Consider the following 19,535-nt stretch of genomic DNA (forward strand, 5'->3'; position numbering starts at 1 on the left):
GCCAATACAGGCATTTCATTGTTTTTGTGAGTGCTAGAGTGCTTGGTTGCCTCATTACAATAGGTTTGCTTTATTTGTATGGCGAAAAACTACTTTAATTATACCTGGGTCGGAAAATGCATAAAACCTCATGTGTGAAGGTGCCTTTAGTCCAGGCTTGTCAGAAGTGTTTGTGGGGCTTAAGTGAAAAAAAAACGAATGTGTAAGTCCAAGTTATTCAGTTTATGCAAGGTGCCAAGAGCACCTCAATGAGGGCTAAAATGATACAGTGTGTGGGGGGGCTCGCAGTGTGTGGGGGGGCTAGCAGTGTGTGGGGGGGCTCGCAGTGTGTGGGGGGCTCTGTGTGGGTGTGTGTGGGGGGGCTCTGTGTGGGGGGCTCTGTGTGGGTGTGTGTGGGAGCTCTGTGTGGCTGTGTGTGTGGAGGGCTCTGTGTGGGTGGGTGTGGGGGGGCTCTGTGTGTGTTTGTGTGTGTCATTTGCGAGAGATAAAGCTAGTGGCATTGTAAATGACAATGCCATTTATTTATGTTAAAAAAAACATAAATAAAAATAATGTCAAGAGCAATGCCAATAGCTCTAACTTTAACAAAGGCAAAACCATTGCATTGTAAATGCTTGTTGGACATGTGTCCTAGTCAGAAACATGGTTCCAGGTGCCTCATCTCAACCCCCCATGCCCACCGACCTGTGCCGCAGGATGGCAGCGTTCATAGCACTAGTCCAAGGTATACCTGCTTCCAGAAGATATCCCCCACACGTCATACCACCTCTCTCGGTTGACTTCGACATCGTCGCTACTCCTGGTCATCCAGATGGCTGTTCGCCTCTGCCTCCGTGCGTTGGTCCGGGTGATCTCTGTGGCGCTCTTTTGCCCAGTTTTTCAAAGCTTGTTGTAACGCACGGGGTTCGGTGAACAAATGCGAGTGACCCTGTCTGTAAACTCTTAGCTTTGCGGGGTATAGCATGGCATAGTCCAGCCCCTGCTCTCGTAGTTGTTTCTTGTAGAGGGCGAAATGCTTCCGAGCCTCCTGCACCCTAGCTGTAAAGTCCGGGTATAACGATATTTCTGAGCCCTCATATTGTAGCACTTTCTTCTCCCGAGCTAGCCGCTAGGTTGTGTCTCTGTCCCTATAGTTGAGTAGCTTGGCTATTATGGGGGGGGGGCGGCATGCCCGGACGCGGGCGCGGGCCCAACGAACGGTGCACCCTCTCCACAATGAAGACTTGAGAGAAGGAGTCCTCCCCAGTAGGGTCACCAGGAGCTTCTCAACAAAGCGTTCCATGTTCCCGGTCTGCGTCGTCTCGGGAAGGCCCGTAATACGAAGGTTACTTCGGCGTGAGCGCGCTTCCAAATCCTCGGTCTTGTCCAATAGTGTCTGCATTGCTTTCTACACCTTCTTGTGGTCTGTGCCCAGTTCCATCTGCGCTTCCTCTACTTCCGTGAGGCGTCTCTCTGACATATCAAGCCGCTCGGCATGTTTGTCTATTCTCTCCGCCATTCTATCCATCCGGTAGGACAGCGCATCAATTTTGGAGCCCAAGGTGGTCATGCTCGTCTGCAAGCTTTTCTCCATAGGAAGTAAGATAGACTTTATGTCCGATGTGGCAGGGGTCGCATCCGCTGCTTGTAAATTCTCAGGCTCAGCATTCGTAGTGTCCTGCGACTTAGATCTTCTCTGGCTGAAGGTGAGCTTAGTCTGAGTTCTATCTCCTTTGCCCATGATGGCTGTCGTGTCAGTCCGATTGGTGGAGCGGGGGGCACTGTGGGTCCTGCTATGTGTCCGGGTTCCCGCCCGAACGACAGGCAATGGCCCAGACCAACCACTCTCCCTGGCTTTGCGGCTACCGCCGATCTCTCCTCCTTCCGCCACTTTTTAGCGCTGTTGGCGGACAGTAGTACCCCTCACATCCACTCCAGAGAGCCCTCCGTAGCCTCCAGCTCCTTCGGACCGTTCTGTAGTTCAGCGCTCTGCCGGTGCAGCTCCGCGTTCGGCTTCCACCTCACACACCAGGGCCACAGGCGAAAGAAGGAGGGGGGGCGAGCAAGATCCCAGGTCGTGATCTGCTCGTCTCTCCTATCGCAAATTACTGCCGTCGTGTATCACCACCGTCACAGCAGGGCCTTCCCCCTCCCGACTCCCGCTCAAAGTGCCAAACAGGCTCAGATCCGCTCCCTCTCGCTGCAGTGAGGAGTATGAGCTCCAGCCGTCTAACCTGCGCTCTGTAGTCGGGGCATACGGGCCGTTACGCAGCCTCCGGACTCCCCCCAACTCTTCCAGCAACTTTGCATGCTTCAAGCAGATTGCTCCAAGTCAGCAACAATAGGCGTCCGATCCGGGGGCCTCACTCGCCAGCACCCGTTGGGGGGTACTCCCCGCTAGGCACCGCCGAGGGTCAATGCCGGTCCATGTAGGGGGGCGGCGCGGTAGCCCTCCCTGCAGCCGGCCGCAGCGCGCCAAGCTCTCTTCAGTTCAAGGGGGGGGCACCGCGTCCAAGCCCCCCGCACACCACAGCAGCCAGGGTCTCCTGGCACTGGCAGCAATGCGCCCGGGGAGTGCACCGTCTCTTCTCCCCTCGGGTCCAGTCACCAAGGTTGTCGGGCGACCTACACTCCACCGCCCGGGAGGCGCCGCACCGTGACTCCCCCGTGGGTGGGGCCTGTCAGCCGCACGTCGTGACACGTCCGCCGGCGCCCACCGCACTGTGGTCCGCGTTCTGCGGCCCAGGCAGCCCCAGGGTTTCTCCCCGCAGTGTCGGAGCACCAACGGGCTGCAAACGCTCCATCGCCGGTGCCGCTTCTGCACAGGAGCGCGGGGAGACAGGTCTGTCCAGTTAGAAGTTCGGTTGTTGTAGGATATTGCAGGATTATAGGAGCTTCAGTACGGAGCTCTAGGCTAGTGCGGCCATTACAGTTGCCGGCAAGCTCCGCCCCCCCAAGGAACATCAGTATTTAATTGCTAAAATGTTGGAATAAGTCAGAAATACATTCATTTTCACATATCTTTGGAGTGCTATTCTTGAGGTTTCACAAAAATCTATGATAGTTTATGTGCATTTTTTCATAGCTTATCGACACTGCACATACACCTGGGTGGGTTTTCGGAGCTTGCTCTTTAAGACAGGACCAGTTAAGAAGGAAGACAGAACGGAGTCTAATCGGCATGGATATAGTGAATTACCATACTTTGAGCTATTTCCTGACACTGAATTAGTCTGTAGGTGAACAGGAAGGTTGGTCCATAGGAAAGGTCACAATTAAGAGAAAGTCTTTCCATCCTTGCCCTTCTCTATTTCCTGAGGAATTCCCAGGAATAACTGAATAGTAGAAAGAAGTGTTTATATTGGTAGATACAGATGAAATCTGTTATCCAGAAATTTAGGGTCAAAAATACATAGTTCGATGGACAATGTAACAAATCTTAAACAAAAATTCGAGTGGATACCAGCACGGGGCTTGAAGCCTACGGGTTGTTGCGGCCAAACCGCTGAACCCTTGCCAATAGATGTGCTGGGTAATTCTGGAAAATCACACAGCAAGCATTTAAGAAGACTGCAATATAAAGAGTTGTCATAATCCAGGAGTACTCCTGCTCTCTACTAGCTCACATGGCTTGCCCACAAGGCAGACAATCCAAATGAATAAGTGTGGTGGAAATGCGCAATTACACACAAGACGTGTGTTTCCTTCTTCTTTACAGGGAAATCATTTTTCCTACAGGAGAAATCCTTTGTCCTAAAAACTCTTGTGATTAGAGCACATTTATCCAGTTTGTTTAACCAGATTTAGGTGCGTGTATCTAGGGAGGAAAATGTAATTGGAAATATCTGTGAAAAACAACAAATATATAGATTTGTATTTGTTCACATCATTTCCAATAGCCACCACATTACCAGTCACATGGAAAGATGCACATACCCTAATCCTAACCCTAAATATACAGACATAAAATCAGCCATCAGAAGTATTATTTATTGTCCTTGAAATACAATATGGCATATACAACTATAATCGTATTTTACCAGCACCTAAGTAGCAAACAAGTTTTGAAACTGGGTCACAATGTTGTACTGGGCAGAGGGGGCAACTTGTCTTGTTGGGATTAGGATTGTTAGGACACCTGCTCTTACCTGTGCTATTGCCCTAAATTTGTATATTAGAAAGGCATGGAAGTGTGCTCGTAAATAGATTTAAGTTACTCTTCTCATCATTATACCAATAAAGGTGAACAGAAAACAGGTTGACACAAAAAATTAGAGAATACCTTTGGCTACTCACGTCATTAAGGGATTTGGCTTCTTATCCAAAAACATTCTTTCTATATACCAATTTAAGTAGTAGAGTAACGCCATGAGGAAGTCATCTAGCTGCTGGTTCCTTAAGGAAAACAAATCAATGCATTTAATTTGGGCTCTACAAGTGAAAAATTAAGGCATTAAAATCAAGACATATAGATACTGTAATGTTCAACAACGTGGTGAGCTACTTGTTGGTATATAGCTTTTGTCTGTACATGTTCCTTTTTATTAGACTTTATACATTGCAAAAGTATTGTCAGGATTCAGGACATGTGAGCAAACATATTCTTAGCCAAAACATGTTTTCCGAAGGCTTAATTTGCCATCATGCTTTCTCAATGCAAATGTATGAGGCACATGGACAGGACCTTACACCCTAATGCGATCACTTGATCTTGGACCATCTTTATATTTATCAAAGCTTTCAAGAACCAAACAAGAGGACATCAATACTCTGTATACAAATACCTTGAAAAAGCTTGAAGGCAAAGTAAGCCTCAGCAAAACATGTGTCAGCTAAGAAATACATGCATTCATAGATCTTGGGTTAGGACAATATTGATGGAATGTATGTAATTTAATAGAAAGGAAAACATAACTAATTGAATAAGACGAGAATGGGATCATTAAAATTTGGAAAGGAGAGTGCTTGTAACATTAAAGTGGTTTACTTTATGCACATAATAGCATAGCATAATAGCATATGCACTCTCCTTTCCATTCTGCTACATTGGGTGCTGCATGCCCCTGTTAGTACCTCCTTTGTTAGCTTTGACTATCATACTGGGGTTGAGAGTTGAAGGAAGGGAAGAGCTATATAGGATATCCTATCTTCCCGTCCTACCAGGCAGTAAAAAGGTAGTGAGAGATAGGGGTAGGCACAGTGATATCTGTTCTCACTCTTTATCCTGGCAGACATAAACAGCGAGGACAGGAGAAAGAGAGCAAGAGCGAGAGAGAGATCTTGGCAGGGGAAAGATCTGAACCACTTCACATGGGTGAGAAAGACAGTAGTGTTTAAGAGAAACCCAGGCATAGGCCTATTTAATGAATACAGGCACAAAAGCAAGTGAGATTGGGAGGAAAAGCCCAGATGTTATTCAGGAGAAGTAGAGTCGCAAAGACAAAAGAGAGGAATACACAAAAGGCAAAAAGATTAGAAACATATACACCTATTTTGCACACAAGTGAGAGAAAGGGTGGATGATCATAGACAGAGGGACAAAAAAGGGCAGAGGCAAGAAGTATAAGAAAGATGTCAAATAAACATTTATGAGAGACACACCGAACATTGAAAATCAAAGGTGTAAGTGTGGTAGATCAAAGAGGGGGAAGAGGTAGAGAGAGCGAGAGAGAGAAAAAGAGGTGAGAAGCACATCAAGAACAGGGACACACACGGCAGAGATAGATGTAAGAATAGAGACAGGCATTTTCCGTGTGTGTGTGCACACGTGTACAGTGAATGTGAGTATGCATGTTGTCATATTATGCTTCCCTCTTTATTTTCCTCTGTTTCTTTAATATTACCTCATACCTACGTTCCTTCATTCTTTGCGAATGTTCTGGTTCTGGAATGTTGATTGTGATGAGAGTCAGTTGACTCTGGGCGTTTGTGGCTGAGGTTTAATAAAACCTACGCAGAAGATCATCTGTTTCCAGTGTGTTTATTTATTAACTAAAACACACCACATAAATTGGCGACGATTGGAGAAACATCACCTCAACACAAAAGAAGATTCTAAGCTGAGTCTCCTACCGTAATCGCTCCTCCAGCGGCTGTTGATATCCAGTGAAGCGTTGTCTTTCCAGCGGCGGAAAATCAGAAAATAACTCGATTCAAAGAGTTAATGGTGAGGAGTATGGCGGGAGGTTTGTTTATTTAATATGGAGATCGGGAAGAATTAAAAGAGAAAGGAAGACTCTTGCGCGAACAAGGCTTAACGTTGTGTGCACGAACAGCAGTTAACTGTGTAAGCGCGAGCGGAATTTGACGTAGTGAACGTGCTCTGCGCTGCGTGCCAGTGACGGATTGGTTTTCTTCTCTGCGTGTCAGTGATGTGACACACGCTTTGCGACGTCTCTGTGCAACTGAACCTGTCTCTTCACGGCAGTTCAAGTAATTTGTACTTGCACTTCAGTGACTTTTTTTGGCTTTATGATGGAGGCTCGCAATTGAAGAAGAGCTTTTAAAAGAGGTGCATTAAGTACATCAGTAAATCAGCTTCGCTCGTTTTGAAGAATAAATAGGAAATATTTATTGCCCTATTTGTTGGAGTCATAAAGGAAAGTTCATTCACATGTAAAAAAAAAAAAAAAATACTCTGATTTCATGTTTTTAAAAAAAAACATACATTCTGACTTTACATATTTTTTTAAAGTTAAGAAATATTCCAAGTATTAAAATAAATAATTTGGTTTTTATTAAATTAATTTTTTGTTAAAAAAAAAAGACAAAGATGCAAAATGTGACGCAACCAGCTTTTTTCTTGACCAGTCCTGGTGAACCAAATGTTAAATGGAAAAAGTGGAAGAAAATTTTTGCAAATTATGCAAGAGTTTGTGGAACTAATTTAAGCGCTGAGCGTAAACATTCCTTACTTTTGCATTGTTTGGGTGGAGAGGGTCAAGAAGTTTTGGAACATTTACCTGAACTCAGTGCGGCTGAACAAAGAAATCTAAATGAATATGAAATTGCTATTGTTCAACTTGATCGGCACTATTTACCAAGACTAAGTACCATAATGGAGAGGTATCATTTTGGTTTAAGGGAACAGAAGAAAGATGAAACTGTAGAAGAGTATGTTTCAGTCTTAAGGAAATTAGCTTCTTCGTGCAATTTTGGTCAAACTTTAGATGAGAGAATAAGAGACCAATTTGTTTTGAGATGTGCCCATGACAACATAAGAAAAGAATTATGGTTCAAGGACGAACCACCACTGGATGACGTTTTAGTTATTGCAAAACAAGTGGAACATATGACCAAATGTGTTGAAGAATTGAAAGGTGAAAAGGAGAAGACATCTACAGTAGAAACTAAAACTGAAGATAAAGTTGAGGAAGTAGTTTGTCAAGTTAAACAAAAAACTAATGTTAATGTAGAGAAGAAGAATTCTATGTCTTATGTTTCTAATGCTAATTCTGGAAATAGGTTTTCTTGTTTCAGATGTGGACAATTTAGTCATTTAGCCAATTCTTCAAGTTGCCCTGCGTTAAAAACTTTGTGCAACACTTGTGGTAAAAGAGGACATTTTGCGAAGTTCTGTAGGTCGAAAATGTTCACGGGTGAGAGTTTAAATAAGAAATGGTCGCAACCACAGGTGAAAACTGTGACATTTCAAGTTAATTGTGAGAAAATGGATCATCCCTCTCATTTGGTTTCTGTTGAAAAGGAGATGATCAATTTTAAATTTGATTCTTGCTCACATATTACTATGATAGATGAGGAAATGTTTTTGAAGTATTATAAGGGAAAAGTTAAGTTGTTCAGATGTGATGTTGCTCCCTTGGGTTATGGTGATAAACCCATCAAAATGTTGGTTTTTTTTATTGCTAAGCTTGAATTGGGTAGTCGCATGACTGTTGGGAAGGTATATGTAACAAAAAAAGGTGATTCTTTGTTGAGTTGGTTACATCAGCGTGATCTTGGTGTTCAACTCAATCCCAATGCGTCTCCTCAAGTTATAGTGCAAGAGATAGGTGACATGTTGACCATGTTTTCTGATAAATTCCCTAATGTTTTTAAAGAAAGTTTAGGATGTTTGAAGGGATACAAAAATCACATTAGACTGAAGGAGCGGGCTGTTCCTGTTGTAGCGAAGGTAAGAAGAATTCCTCTTTCTCAACAAGCTAGTGTACAAAAAGAAATTGAGAAACTTATAGAAAATGGAATTATTGAATCTGTTGAGGCCACGGAATGGTTGGCACCAGTAGTTATTGCTAAAAAACCTAATAATGAGATTCGTTTATGTATTGATTTGCGTGCTTTAAATAAGGAAGTGGTTGTAGATCATTTTCCACTTCCAAACATTGATGAGATGGTTGGTACATTAGAGGGTCAAAATATTTTACTACTTTAGATTTGGCTTCCGCCTATCACCTGGTGGAGTTAGATGAAGTCTCTCAAGACTTGACTGCATTTATTACACCCATGGGTACGTTTAAGCTCAGGAGGATGCCTTTTGGCCTCGTATCGGCAGCCTCTTTATTTCAACATATTATGTCCAGTATACTGAAAGGTCTTAAGGGGGTAAAATGCTATCAAGATGATCTTTTGATTTATGGCATGAACATCCAGGAGCATAATTCCCGGGTGTGTGCTGTTTTGGAACGCTTGAGTGTGGCAGGAATGTCTTTAAAAAAAGAAAAATGTAAATTTGGATTAGAAGAAGTAAATTACCTTGGTCATCGCATCACGTGTCAAGGTGTATTTCCAAAAAAAGAATTAGTTGACACCATTGACAGAGTTAAGGAGCCAGTTAACAAGGAAGAATGACTTTCATTTCTTGGTATGGTTGAATTTTATGGGAAGTTCATAACGAACTTCGCGGATAAGTCATTTAATATAAGAAAATTGACAGCAAAAAGTGTCACGTATGAATGGTCGTCTGACTGTAAGAAAGAATTTGAATGTATGAATGAGTTAAAAAAAGCTCCATCTCTTCATGCTTTTGTTCCAGGTCTTCCTACTTATATGTTTACTGATGCGAGTGAAAAGGGTCTTGGTTCTGTTCTACTTCAAAAGAAGGATGGAAAGGAAGTTTTGATCTGTTGTTCTTCTAGGTGCCTCAGAGGGTCTGAATTAAATTATTCAGTAATTGAAAGAGAGTCTTTGGCCATCTATTGGGCTTTAAGGAAATGTAAGAATTTGATTTGGGGTGCCAAGGTGGTTGTGTTTTCTGACCATAAGCCTTTAAAAGAAGTGTTCTTAAAGAAGGGGTTGGATTCTATTTCTTCAAGAATTAGGAGATGGATTATTTCCTTGCAGGAATTTGATTTTGATGTACAATATATTCCAGGTGTGGTAAACAAATCTGCTGATTGTTTGTCAAGATTGGTTGACAGTGAGTGTAGTGAGGAGGATGTCACGTTTGAAATGGAGGAAGTTATTAATGTTTGTGAGATCACTGATGGTGCTGTGGAAGAAGAGCTTTGGAAAAGTGAATTGGAAAAGGATGTTGAGATGATTTCTGTTATAAATTCCTTGAAGGGAAATGTGTGTTTGAATAAACCCTGGTCTCTTGTGGCTGATGAGCTCTCTATCACGGATGGTATGCTGACTCGTGGTACAAAATTAGTTCCTCCTTTGGGTATTCGGAAGAGACTGTTATCTCATGTTCATAATGGTCATTTGGGTATAGTTAAAACAAAGGAGATGATGCGTTTGCAGTTTTGGTGGCCTAACATGGATTTAGAGGTAGAAAGATTAGTCAGGGATTGTGTTGAGTGTTGTGCGAGTGACAAGATTTTAAAAACTAGACAAATGCCTATGGTGTGTAGAGATTTGCCTAGTTATCCTTGGGATGAAGTTGCTATTGACATTTTAGGTCCACTAAGTGGTGTGTCTGACACCCCGTATTTGATTGTTCTTATTGATCTGTATTCCAGATGGATTGAGGTGTCTGCGGTTAGAGACATTACCTGTAGCTCTGTCATTAAGTTTTTGGAGGATATATTTAAAAGGGAGAGTTTTCCTAATAGTTTGTTGTCTGATAATGGTCCTCAGTTTTGTTCTAGTTTGTTTTCAGATTTTTTGAAAAAATGTGGTGTTGTGCACAAGAGATGTTTTTTATATCATCCTGAGACGAATGGTGCAGTTGAGAGGGTGAACAAAACACTCAAGAGAATATACAATTGGCTAGGTCAAATGGTTTGAACTGGATGGTTGCTCTTCAAGAAAGGATTAATGCCTATCGTTTTTCTCCTCATTCCTCTACTGGGAGGTCTCCTTTTGAGTTGTTCAAAGGTAGGATACCCAATACTTTGTGGTGTCCTGGTTGGATGAAACTAAATAAAGGCTTGGTTGATAATAGCATAGGTGAATGGAGAGAAAGGGAGTTGAATAAACAGATGTTGAGAAAGGCTTATTTTGATGAGAAGTGTGTACGATTTCAAGAGATTACCGTGGGTGATTTTGTTAAAATAAAAGCGCCAGTTGGTTGTAAGTTGTGGTCTAAATATACAAACATAAGGCCTGTCATTAAGGTTTTCAAGCATGCTATAAAAACACAAGATGGGAGGATATGGAATAAGAGTCGTGTTGTACTTGTTAAATCTAATACTATTATCTCCGAATTGTCTAATGAAAATGATTCGTTCAATGCCATCAATTGCTCTGCAGCTGTCCCTTCCACGTCTTGTTCTTCCCCTAAGAGGAGCATGAGGTTACGTAGTGCTCCTATGTACATGAAAGATTATGTTTGATTGTTTTCTCATCTTTCTTTCTTTTTGTTTTGTTAGGAAGGAAGATGTGTCATATTATGCTTCCCTCTTTATTTTCCTCTGTTTCTTTAATATTACCTCATACCTACGTTCCTTCGTTCTTTTCGAATGTTCTGTTTCTGGAATGTTGATTGTGATGAGAGTCAGTTGACTCTGGGCGTTTGTGGCTGAGGTTTAATAAAACCTACGCAGAAGATCATCTGTTTTCAGTGTGTTTATTTATTAACTAAAAGACACCACACATGTGTATTCAGTGAACATTTAAAAGGCACTTAGGTGTGAGAGCGTAAGAAACAAAGTGAGAGACTTTATAGTCACAATACAAAGACATTTAAGAAACACCTGGGCAACGGGTGAGGAAGACATAGATAGCAAGAAGGCGGCACATATTAGGTAGAGATCTGGTGGGAGACATCTGAGGAACTTGGGAGGGGGGTCTGGACAAAATACAAATAAGGGAATTTGTGAAGGTATAGGGACAGAAAGGGAGTAGACAATTCACCAACAATCTCATACACAAAGCCACTTTCATTTGAATGTTAAACGCACCGAACATGTTAACTACAGTTGTTAACTCATAAAAACACTCTAGCACCGTGGAAATTCTCAAGAAGCCACCATATTGAAAACCACACCAGCAAACGAAAACATAAATGCTTGTAAGCATACGTCTAGGTTTACCTGTCTACATCATCTGTAGGTCTGTCTGACGCAAAAACAAATATTTATCTAAAACACATATATCCCCATTCCACAAACGTACGGTACATAACCAGACAGGTTTAAGGAGTGTGGTGTGTACATGGTGTGTATGTGTTGTGGTGTGTTGTGTTGTGGTGTGGTGTGATGTGTTGTGTTGTGTTGTGTTGTGTTGTGTTGTGTTGTGTGGTGTGTGTGTCTCCTCTCGGACTTGAAAATCCCACCTTACCTATTAACTATTATCAGGCGCCTATACTCCTACAACTTTGCACAGATGCATTATGGCCCTAATGGGGAAGTCTTGGGGAAAATAGACACTCAAAAAGGAGTTTGCCACAACTGTGCACTAGCCCCAACTCTACTTTTCTCCTTTTAAAAAAAAAATTATTGCATAGAATTCTTGTCAAATCGCGAGAATGACTCCCCTACACTGGCAGCCACAAAGGTGCCTACATTGCTCTTTGCTGATGACACTCTGCTAATCTCTAAAACTCAAAAAACCTCCAGATTCTGATTGATAAATTTGGCTTATTTTATACCACATCTGGGCTAGAGATAAGTGCTCTAAAAACCAAATTCATGGTATTTAATCCTAACTGGTTGTTACGGTGCAGGATAACTCTGGGTGATAAAGTGCTAAAAAGAGTCCATTAATTTTATTATTTGGGCGTTAGGCTGTCCGACTGATGCGTGGGGTGAGCAATCTACAAAGAGCAAGCTGTTGCCAAAACACAGGGCTGCTGTCGTAGTTCAATTTACCAGGAGAGCTTCAACTTACCCAGTGTCTCCGACGTTGGAGATTTACAGAGCACAGACATAATGGGGCACTATGTGGAGCAGCATTGTGGGGCTACTGTGTAACCGGAGGCCTTACCATTGTAGAGAATAATCTGCTAAAATCGCTGCTCAGACTGTCCCAGAGCACTCCACTTCTCCCCTTTGGGCTTATATTACTGATCAAACGTAGGATCAATTCCATTGAATGCACCTTTCACTATCAAGAAAAGATTCCGGTGTTACACACAGGCAAAACTAATGAAGTCAGCAATACAGTGGAGGCTAACAAACTCTTTCCTAAACATAAAAACAGACTACAATTTCGAAGAATTTCTAGATCATCTGAGAAGCCCCCCCCCAATCTGCACGAAATTGCAGGTACAAATTATACTGGGTACGCTGCCACTGCCATGTTCATGGGTAGTTGCCTGTGAAGTAGCAGCCCCTCCGTAATGGCTAACCAAAACACATATGGGCACTTAGGTTTCTCCAGCCTGGCTGCATTCAGCAGCAGGGCACAGACTCCATGGTCTGAGCAGGGTCTGAAACAGGTGTCTTTTCAGCCCGCTCAGGCCAATCCCCGCGCTAGCACTATCGCAGGGGCTGCTGTGACCTAGGAAGAGGCCAGCAGGAGCGAAGAGACGTGGGAGGCGGCGTCAGGTAAGGTTTCTAAATTATTATTAACCCGTCGTCGTGCCATTCCCCCGCGCTCGGTCTCCCTCCCCGCGCTCCCCCCACCCACCCCACCTCCATTAGTTAGTGGTGGCCGCCACTGGCCCTGTGTCCAACTCAGTGTCCAGCTTGTGTCCTGTAATACCAGCTATGAAAAGGACGAGCATGTTCTGTTTTACAGGGCCGTTTCTAGGTGTTTTGCCACCCTAGGCAAGAATTGAAAAATGCGCCCCTTCACTACCATCACTCTCTCCCCCTGCCATCCAGGCTAGAAAAATTAATATTGGACATAAAAAGAACTTGTATTCAACATTAAACAATAAAACACATCAACAATAGTATTGAAGTAGAACACGTTTACATATGTATAATGGGATTTTTTTCTTCAGACCTAGGCAAGCTCTGTATATAATAGCACTTAAACAAATTCCACGGCTTCAGCTCGACGCAGCCCTTCATTTCCCTAGCACAATCTCAGAGTCTAATAAAAATGGTGCCACATTGTGACAAACTCCGGTATGGTGTGCCCACGGGGACACGCTGGGACCAGAAATTAATTTCACCAGGGAAGCCGATAATGTAAAGGCTCACATTGTCTTTCGGTTCAAGGATGTTATCATTTTTCGGACATTCCAACTGAGGGGGGATAAGGAGAATGTCCGATGTAAAATTATGCTGTCTCCTGAGAAGCCGAAACATGTGAGAGGCGCAAGGTGAGAGCAGGTGGTTTAATTTATGAAACGGATAGTGATAGAATGTCCTAGATTCTCGGTTGTTTAAGCATCTAAGAGCTATATGTATCAAGCAAAATTGCATTCACAATTTCGGCGTTTGCGAATGCAATTTTGCCAAATGGTATGTATTAAGGCAAAATAAGGAATTGCTAAATTTGCAATTCCTTATTTAAGTGCCTTTGGGCATGTATGTGCACCACATGTGCACCCATGCTTATTTCAGGGGTGCAACAGGGTGTCCTTTTGACACCCCTGCACCCTTGAAATTGCATTCTCATTTTGCGATTCGCTAATTGCTAATCGCAAATTGAGAATGTCTTCCCAGTCATTCCTATGGGCCTCTAGGTCCATAGGAATAAATGGGGAGGTATTCTTTAATTGCGAATTGCAATTTGCGATTCGCAATTAAGGAATATGTAGGATTCACAAAATTTAATGCAAATCCTACATACATAGCATTTTGCGATTCTCAAATAGCGATTCACAAAAAATCACTATTTGAGAATCGCAAAATGACTTCTTGATACATATGGCCCTAAGTGACAAAGAGTATTGTATACTGCCAAACTGCTTCCTTTACCTGACCCACATATGGTAGTAGCTTTACCTGGGATTGGTACAATTCTTTGTTATTGCAGTATCACACTCACAAGTATTCATTTGAATCTTTCAGCTATGGGAGCTCCCTATCTGATCTATCCACATCAGAGCCATGGTATTACGCTGAAATATTCGACCACAATATTTAGAAATCCATGGGGCATATTTACAAGCCGCTATTGCCACAGGCACGCCACTTTTTATAACGTTCCTGTGGCGATAGGGGCTTTGCCTTATTTACAAGGCAGCATTAAGCCACTTAACGCTGCCTTGTAAATAAGGCCTCTCTTACAGTGTGAGTGGCTGGGCAGAAGTATCCCCCTCTAAAATGTTGGTCCCTTTCTCCGCAATTTTGTCATGTTTACTTATCTCCGGCCATAGGGTCTGCTTATGAATTGAACACCGGCAATTTCCACTGTCAGCGTCCCCTCCCCTCCACTATCAACACTACCTGGGGTCAGCACTTGAAATTGCTGTGAGCAGGATGGACGGAGATCCCCTGGAACTTTGTGTAGGCCTCACATCGCCTCATCTCTATATTTTTTTCTAATTAGGAACTCTCTATTTAGGTGTTATTTCTCAGTGAATCGGATATTTTGATTTAAAAACGGTCTATGTGTGGCACAGACGGAAAGCCTTCAAATTGGCAGCAAACTGCCCTGAAATGTAACACTATCAGAAGAATGCGAGCAGCTGGAAATGAAAGGTGTACATTCCAATCGTTTTTTCACGGAGGACAACAGACACCGTTTTGGTCTTTTTTTCATCCATTACTCCAGATTTATTCCTTCCGAATCCTTAGTTATTGATTGTTATTAAGGGGATTCCCAAACTCGTGTTTTTTGCCGCCCTCCCCCTTTTGCCGCCCTAGGCAGCCGCCTAGGCTTGCCTAATGGTAGAAACGGCGGGCCCAGCATAAAAGGAGACTAGCCTAAAATGGATTAAACCACTATGTTTAAATTTTGTAGTCGGACACTTGGGTGGAAGCTCGTAGGATTTGAAATACAGATGCCAGGCCTATTGTTGTGCCTATTGCTATGCATACAGTGTCTAAATGTTTGGTAGCAGCCTGATAAATGAGAATAAAACGTTTACATTCTGTGGCTGATTTGCATGTTTTGCACTAACATTGCACAAGTTCGCTCCTTTGTTAAACCACAAGATTTTATCCGATTAGCTATATGGTCTAGTCACTTGGAGATGTATATCAATTGTTTTTCTAATTTAATATCACTTGCTTTATTGTTCAATGTTCTTCTTTTAATGTGTAATTATGACTTTTTTTGTATGTATTGTTAAAAGATTTTTTATGGATCCAAACAGACACTATATTGAAATTGAATTGAGTGTGTCATATGCAAAAACTGATCACTTCCGTGCATAATCAACCACACATGTCACACAAACACTGAATAAAACAGAACTCCCCCAAAACATGCAAATATAACATCCACGCCCAAGTGAGCATGACCGCAGACAACACAAACTTCCCTGCAAAATGGAAAGTAGCATCAATTTTACCTCTGTTAAAAAACGCGTCTTAACTCATTAGTTGCGATCAATAATCGTCCCATCTCGCGTCTTCCTTTTCCATCAAAAAGTGTGGACAAACCTATCTAAAGGAGCCGACTCATTATCTGGAATCCAATAACCTACTGAACTACTCGCAATTTGGCTTTCATGATCAGCACTGCACCGAGTCGGCTTGGATCATTGCCTCAGAAGAACTGAGGGCAACTTTGGATAATGGCAACCATGCAGCACTTATTTTACTTGATCTCTCCGCCCCTTTTGACACAGTCAAACACAAGGTTCTGATTCATTGTTTTGAATCCTTAGGAATAGGCAACACTGCCCTAACTTTGTTGTCGTCCTTTCTGTTAGAAAGAGTGCAATTTGTTTCCATGGATGGATTTGTCTCTAGCTCATTCTCTCTCCCCTGTGTGGTACCACAGGTTTCATCTTTGAGTCCTACTCTTTTTAACCCCCTTAGCCACTCTGATAAAAACATTTGGTTTTTCAGTTGTCAGGTATGCTGACGACACCCAAATTGTTGTCTCGGTATCTGGAAATCAGCAGGAATCGGGTGCTGATTTTCTCAGCTGTATGCAACATATTAACAAATGGATGCAAAATAATTGGCCAAAACTAAATTCCGTCAAAACAGAAGTGTTGTTGTTAGGCAACAATGTATCCTCCTGGTCTCCAAATTGGTGGCCATATGACTTAGGAAACGTCCCTAGGTCCCTACACGTGACAACCATTTGTCATTTGACAAACAGGTGAATGCAGTCACTTCTTCTGACTTTCTTACTTTAAAAATCCTGAGAAAGATCCTGCCTTTTAGTCCATTTGAGTTGAAGAAACTAGTGGTAACCGCCCTCACTTTCGCTAAAATAGATTCTTGCAATGCCCTGTACATTAATCTCCTGGAACCCTTACAGATCCTGCAGAATTCTGCTGCTTGGCTGCTACTTGGATTACCAGTTGGCTTCTAAGGTGTTGGTTAATTTTCATTGGCTACCAGTACACAAGCGTATTGACTTCAAGGCTTTGTGTATCACCATCAAAGCTTTGCATGATGAGGAGCCGGACAACTTTAAAAAGAAATTTAACCGATATGTCCCCCCCCCCCCCCCCCCACCTCCAAGGCCACTGATTTCTTCATCAACCTTCAATTTCATTGTTCCTAAATTTAAACAAGTCTGCTTGGGTGGAAGAAGTTTTTATTAATGGAACCACCAAAAGTTGGAATGCTTTACCGCTCCAATTAAACATATATTCCTCTTTGTCCTCCTTTTTAATTTATAGCTCCACATTTTGGTCTGCTTTCCTCTTCTTTTATCTCTTTGTTATTGGACTAGTACCAAGACACCAACAGACAATTGAGCGCTTTATAAAACCTATTTTAATTTCATTCCATATGCACCTACAAACATATCACTATAACACATAAGTGTAGCATTTCCTAAACAAAGATGTATTCCCTCAGGGGAGAACATGGCGGCCGTGAGTTGAGCGACCGCTTGCCTGCGCTAGCTGCTCTGCTGCTCCTTCGTAACAAAGGGGCTATGAAGGCTCCAAAAACGCTGAAATGACCTCTAAACTTTAAACTCTCTAAACTCTTGCTAAATCTTTCAATCTTGTGGCTTCTTCTACCTGGTATGTGTGGGGAGTCGGCTCTGGATCTCCCCCGTTGCTTCGGTGTAGCGCTCAAACTAAGGCGGGGCCGGGGGCTTACTTCCCGCGGTTTTCTGAGAAGCGGGCTCACCCGGAGTGGTTCTGGGAGGATTGAGGGCAGAGCCAGCACTAGATGCACGGCGGGTGCCGGTGCAGCCGCGCTGGAGGGCAAGGAGGAGACGCCTGCTGCAACGGGGGAAGAGGTGGCAGCGGTAGCGGCGGTTGATACAAGAAACGTCAAGGTGGCAATTCGAGACTCAGCTGCAGCAGAGGGGGAATCCAGTGGCGAGGTACCAGGGCTTCGGGGGGGCCTCAGACTCGGTAAACCTTCTCCACCATATTTGTTGCGCAAATTAAATCGGAAGGGGGACGGCATACTTGATTTAGCTGCCTTGGATTCTACAGGTGCTGAGAGGTCCTCTCAGATTATTCCGCCCCCTCAGAGTGCCCAGTCTATCAGAAAAAAGCAAGGGAAAAATGAGGAGGGTGAGAGAGGGGTCGGATTGGCCAAATCACAGGGGAGTAAGGGGGCAATGAGAGGGAGGAAAGCTGGTAAAAGGGGGGCAGGGAACGACTCCGACCTGCATGTTCAGTTATTTCAGGAGAATAGTGAGGACGATGGAGTCCTCAAGAAAATACTTGTAAATAAAGCTCTCCCCTCCTCAGAATTTGAAGAAGTGAATGAAGATTACCCCCCAATCCGAGAATATAAAAAGAAGGGCACCAAAAAACTAGAGAAAAAGGGCAACCTAGCAGATTCAAAAGTCCGAATTACTCCCTTATTGAGATCCTACTTTAAGGTTCTCCCACAGGTGTTGGAAGTGGGAAGGCAGGGAGAGAAGCAGAGGGCGCTGAGGGTACATTTGGAAGCCTCGGCGTTAACAAAAATGTCTGCACCTTTAACTATGGAGCCAAGTCTCCCCCTACCCCGGTTAATATCTACCCCCGCACTCTCTCAGCCAAACCCTAGATTAGACCCTCCATTGGGGGCAGATGCTTCATCGGGGTGTCTTTAGATCCATCTGGGCCCGATTTACAGTTGAGTGAGTTGCAAGCCAACCAAATAGTTTCAGTTGAAAATTCTGCTACTACTCTGGTTAACACTGAAGGCAACCAATTAGCTTTGGTTAATATGGTGATGGCAGTAAAAGAGAGTGGGGAGATGGTCATGGAGGCCGAAGAGAACTAGAGGTCTGCGGACACACGTTGGGGCCAGTTGTACCTTCGGGCGACGCAGTTCCACCGGGGACCTCCTGGGAAACCCTCTTCACTTCAATGGCCATGGACATTAAAAAGGGTTTTGCAGTCTCAGAGGTAAATCAGGAGGAAATTCGAGTTTTTTGTGAATCGCTAGAAAAGAAACTTGACAATTTAAGCTCAAGAACAACTGCTTTGGAGAGTGAGGTTGGGTCCATCAAAGACGGTTTGGGCGAAGTCAGATCAGACATTTCGGCACTCAAAAGAGGGGAGGCTGCACTCCATGACAGGATGGAAATATTGGAAAATAATTCCAGGCGCAATAATGAACAAGTTACTTACCTTCGGTAACGATATATCTGTAAGAGACAGTAGTTAGTATTAGATTCCTTACCTTAGAATATCCCCAGGCGTCAGTCTGGATCCGGAAACTTTTGCGTAGCAGTACCCCTGCGCGTCGGTAGGCGTCGTCTGCAGGCGTCCCCTGCGGCTCCGCGTCCGTCGTCGGCGTCGTGCGCCGTGATGACGTCGCTGGGGTATATAGACGCCGCCTCCGCGCGCTGACGTCAGTTCTTTGTACATAGCTTTTCCGCGCCAGAACACGCAGAGCCATGTGAGAACCAACACTGGTGCCATTTGAAACTAGGGCCCTGAAAGGGATGTCCTTAACCCTAGGTATCAGTTCGCAGAACGGGGAGGATGGGCGGGGCGGTAAGGAATCTAATACTAACTACTGTCTCTTACAGATATATCGTTACCGAAGGTAAGTAACTTGTTCATCTGAAAGAAACAGGTTAGTATTAGATTCCTTACCTTAGAATAGATACCCCAGCAATACCAACCCCGGTGGTGGGTCTGCGAACCAATACAATCCTACACCAGAAAGTCCAGGAGGACCGAACGGCCAAAGAAGCCATCCCTCCGGACTTGACTGTCCAGGCAG

General features: G+C 43.5%; 1 protein-coding gene across 1 annotated transcript in view; it reads right to left on the minus strand.

The window, feature by feature from the left end:
* The window catches only part of PPP1R36 (protein phosphatase 1 regulatory subunit 36), a 433,561-nt gene that overhangs the window by 256,794 nt on the left and 157,232 nt on the right, over positions 1-19,535 (minus strand). Inside the window, exon 6 of the mRNA XM_078660312.1 lies at positions 4,276-4,374. Within this exon, the coding sequence (XP_078516438.1) occupies positions 4,276-4,374 (99 nt within the window). The remainder of the gene's footprint in view (positions 1-4,275; positions 4,375-19,535) is intronic.

The sequence above is a fragment of the Lissotriton helveticus genome, chromosome 9 (genome assembly GCF_964261635.1).
Source record: "Lissotriton helveticus chromosome 9, aLisHel1.1, whole genome shotgun sequence".
Taxonomy (NCBI): domain Eukaryota; kingdom Metazoa; phylum Chordata; class Amphibia; order Caudata; family Salamandridae; genus Lissotriton; species Lissotriton helveticus.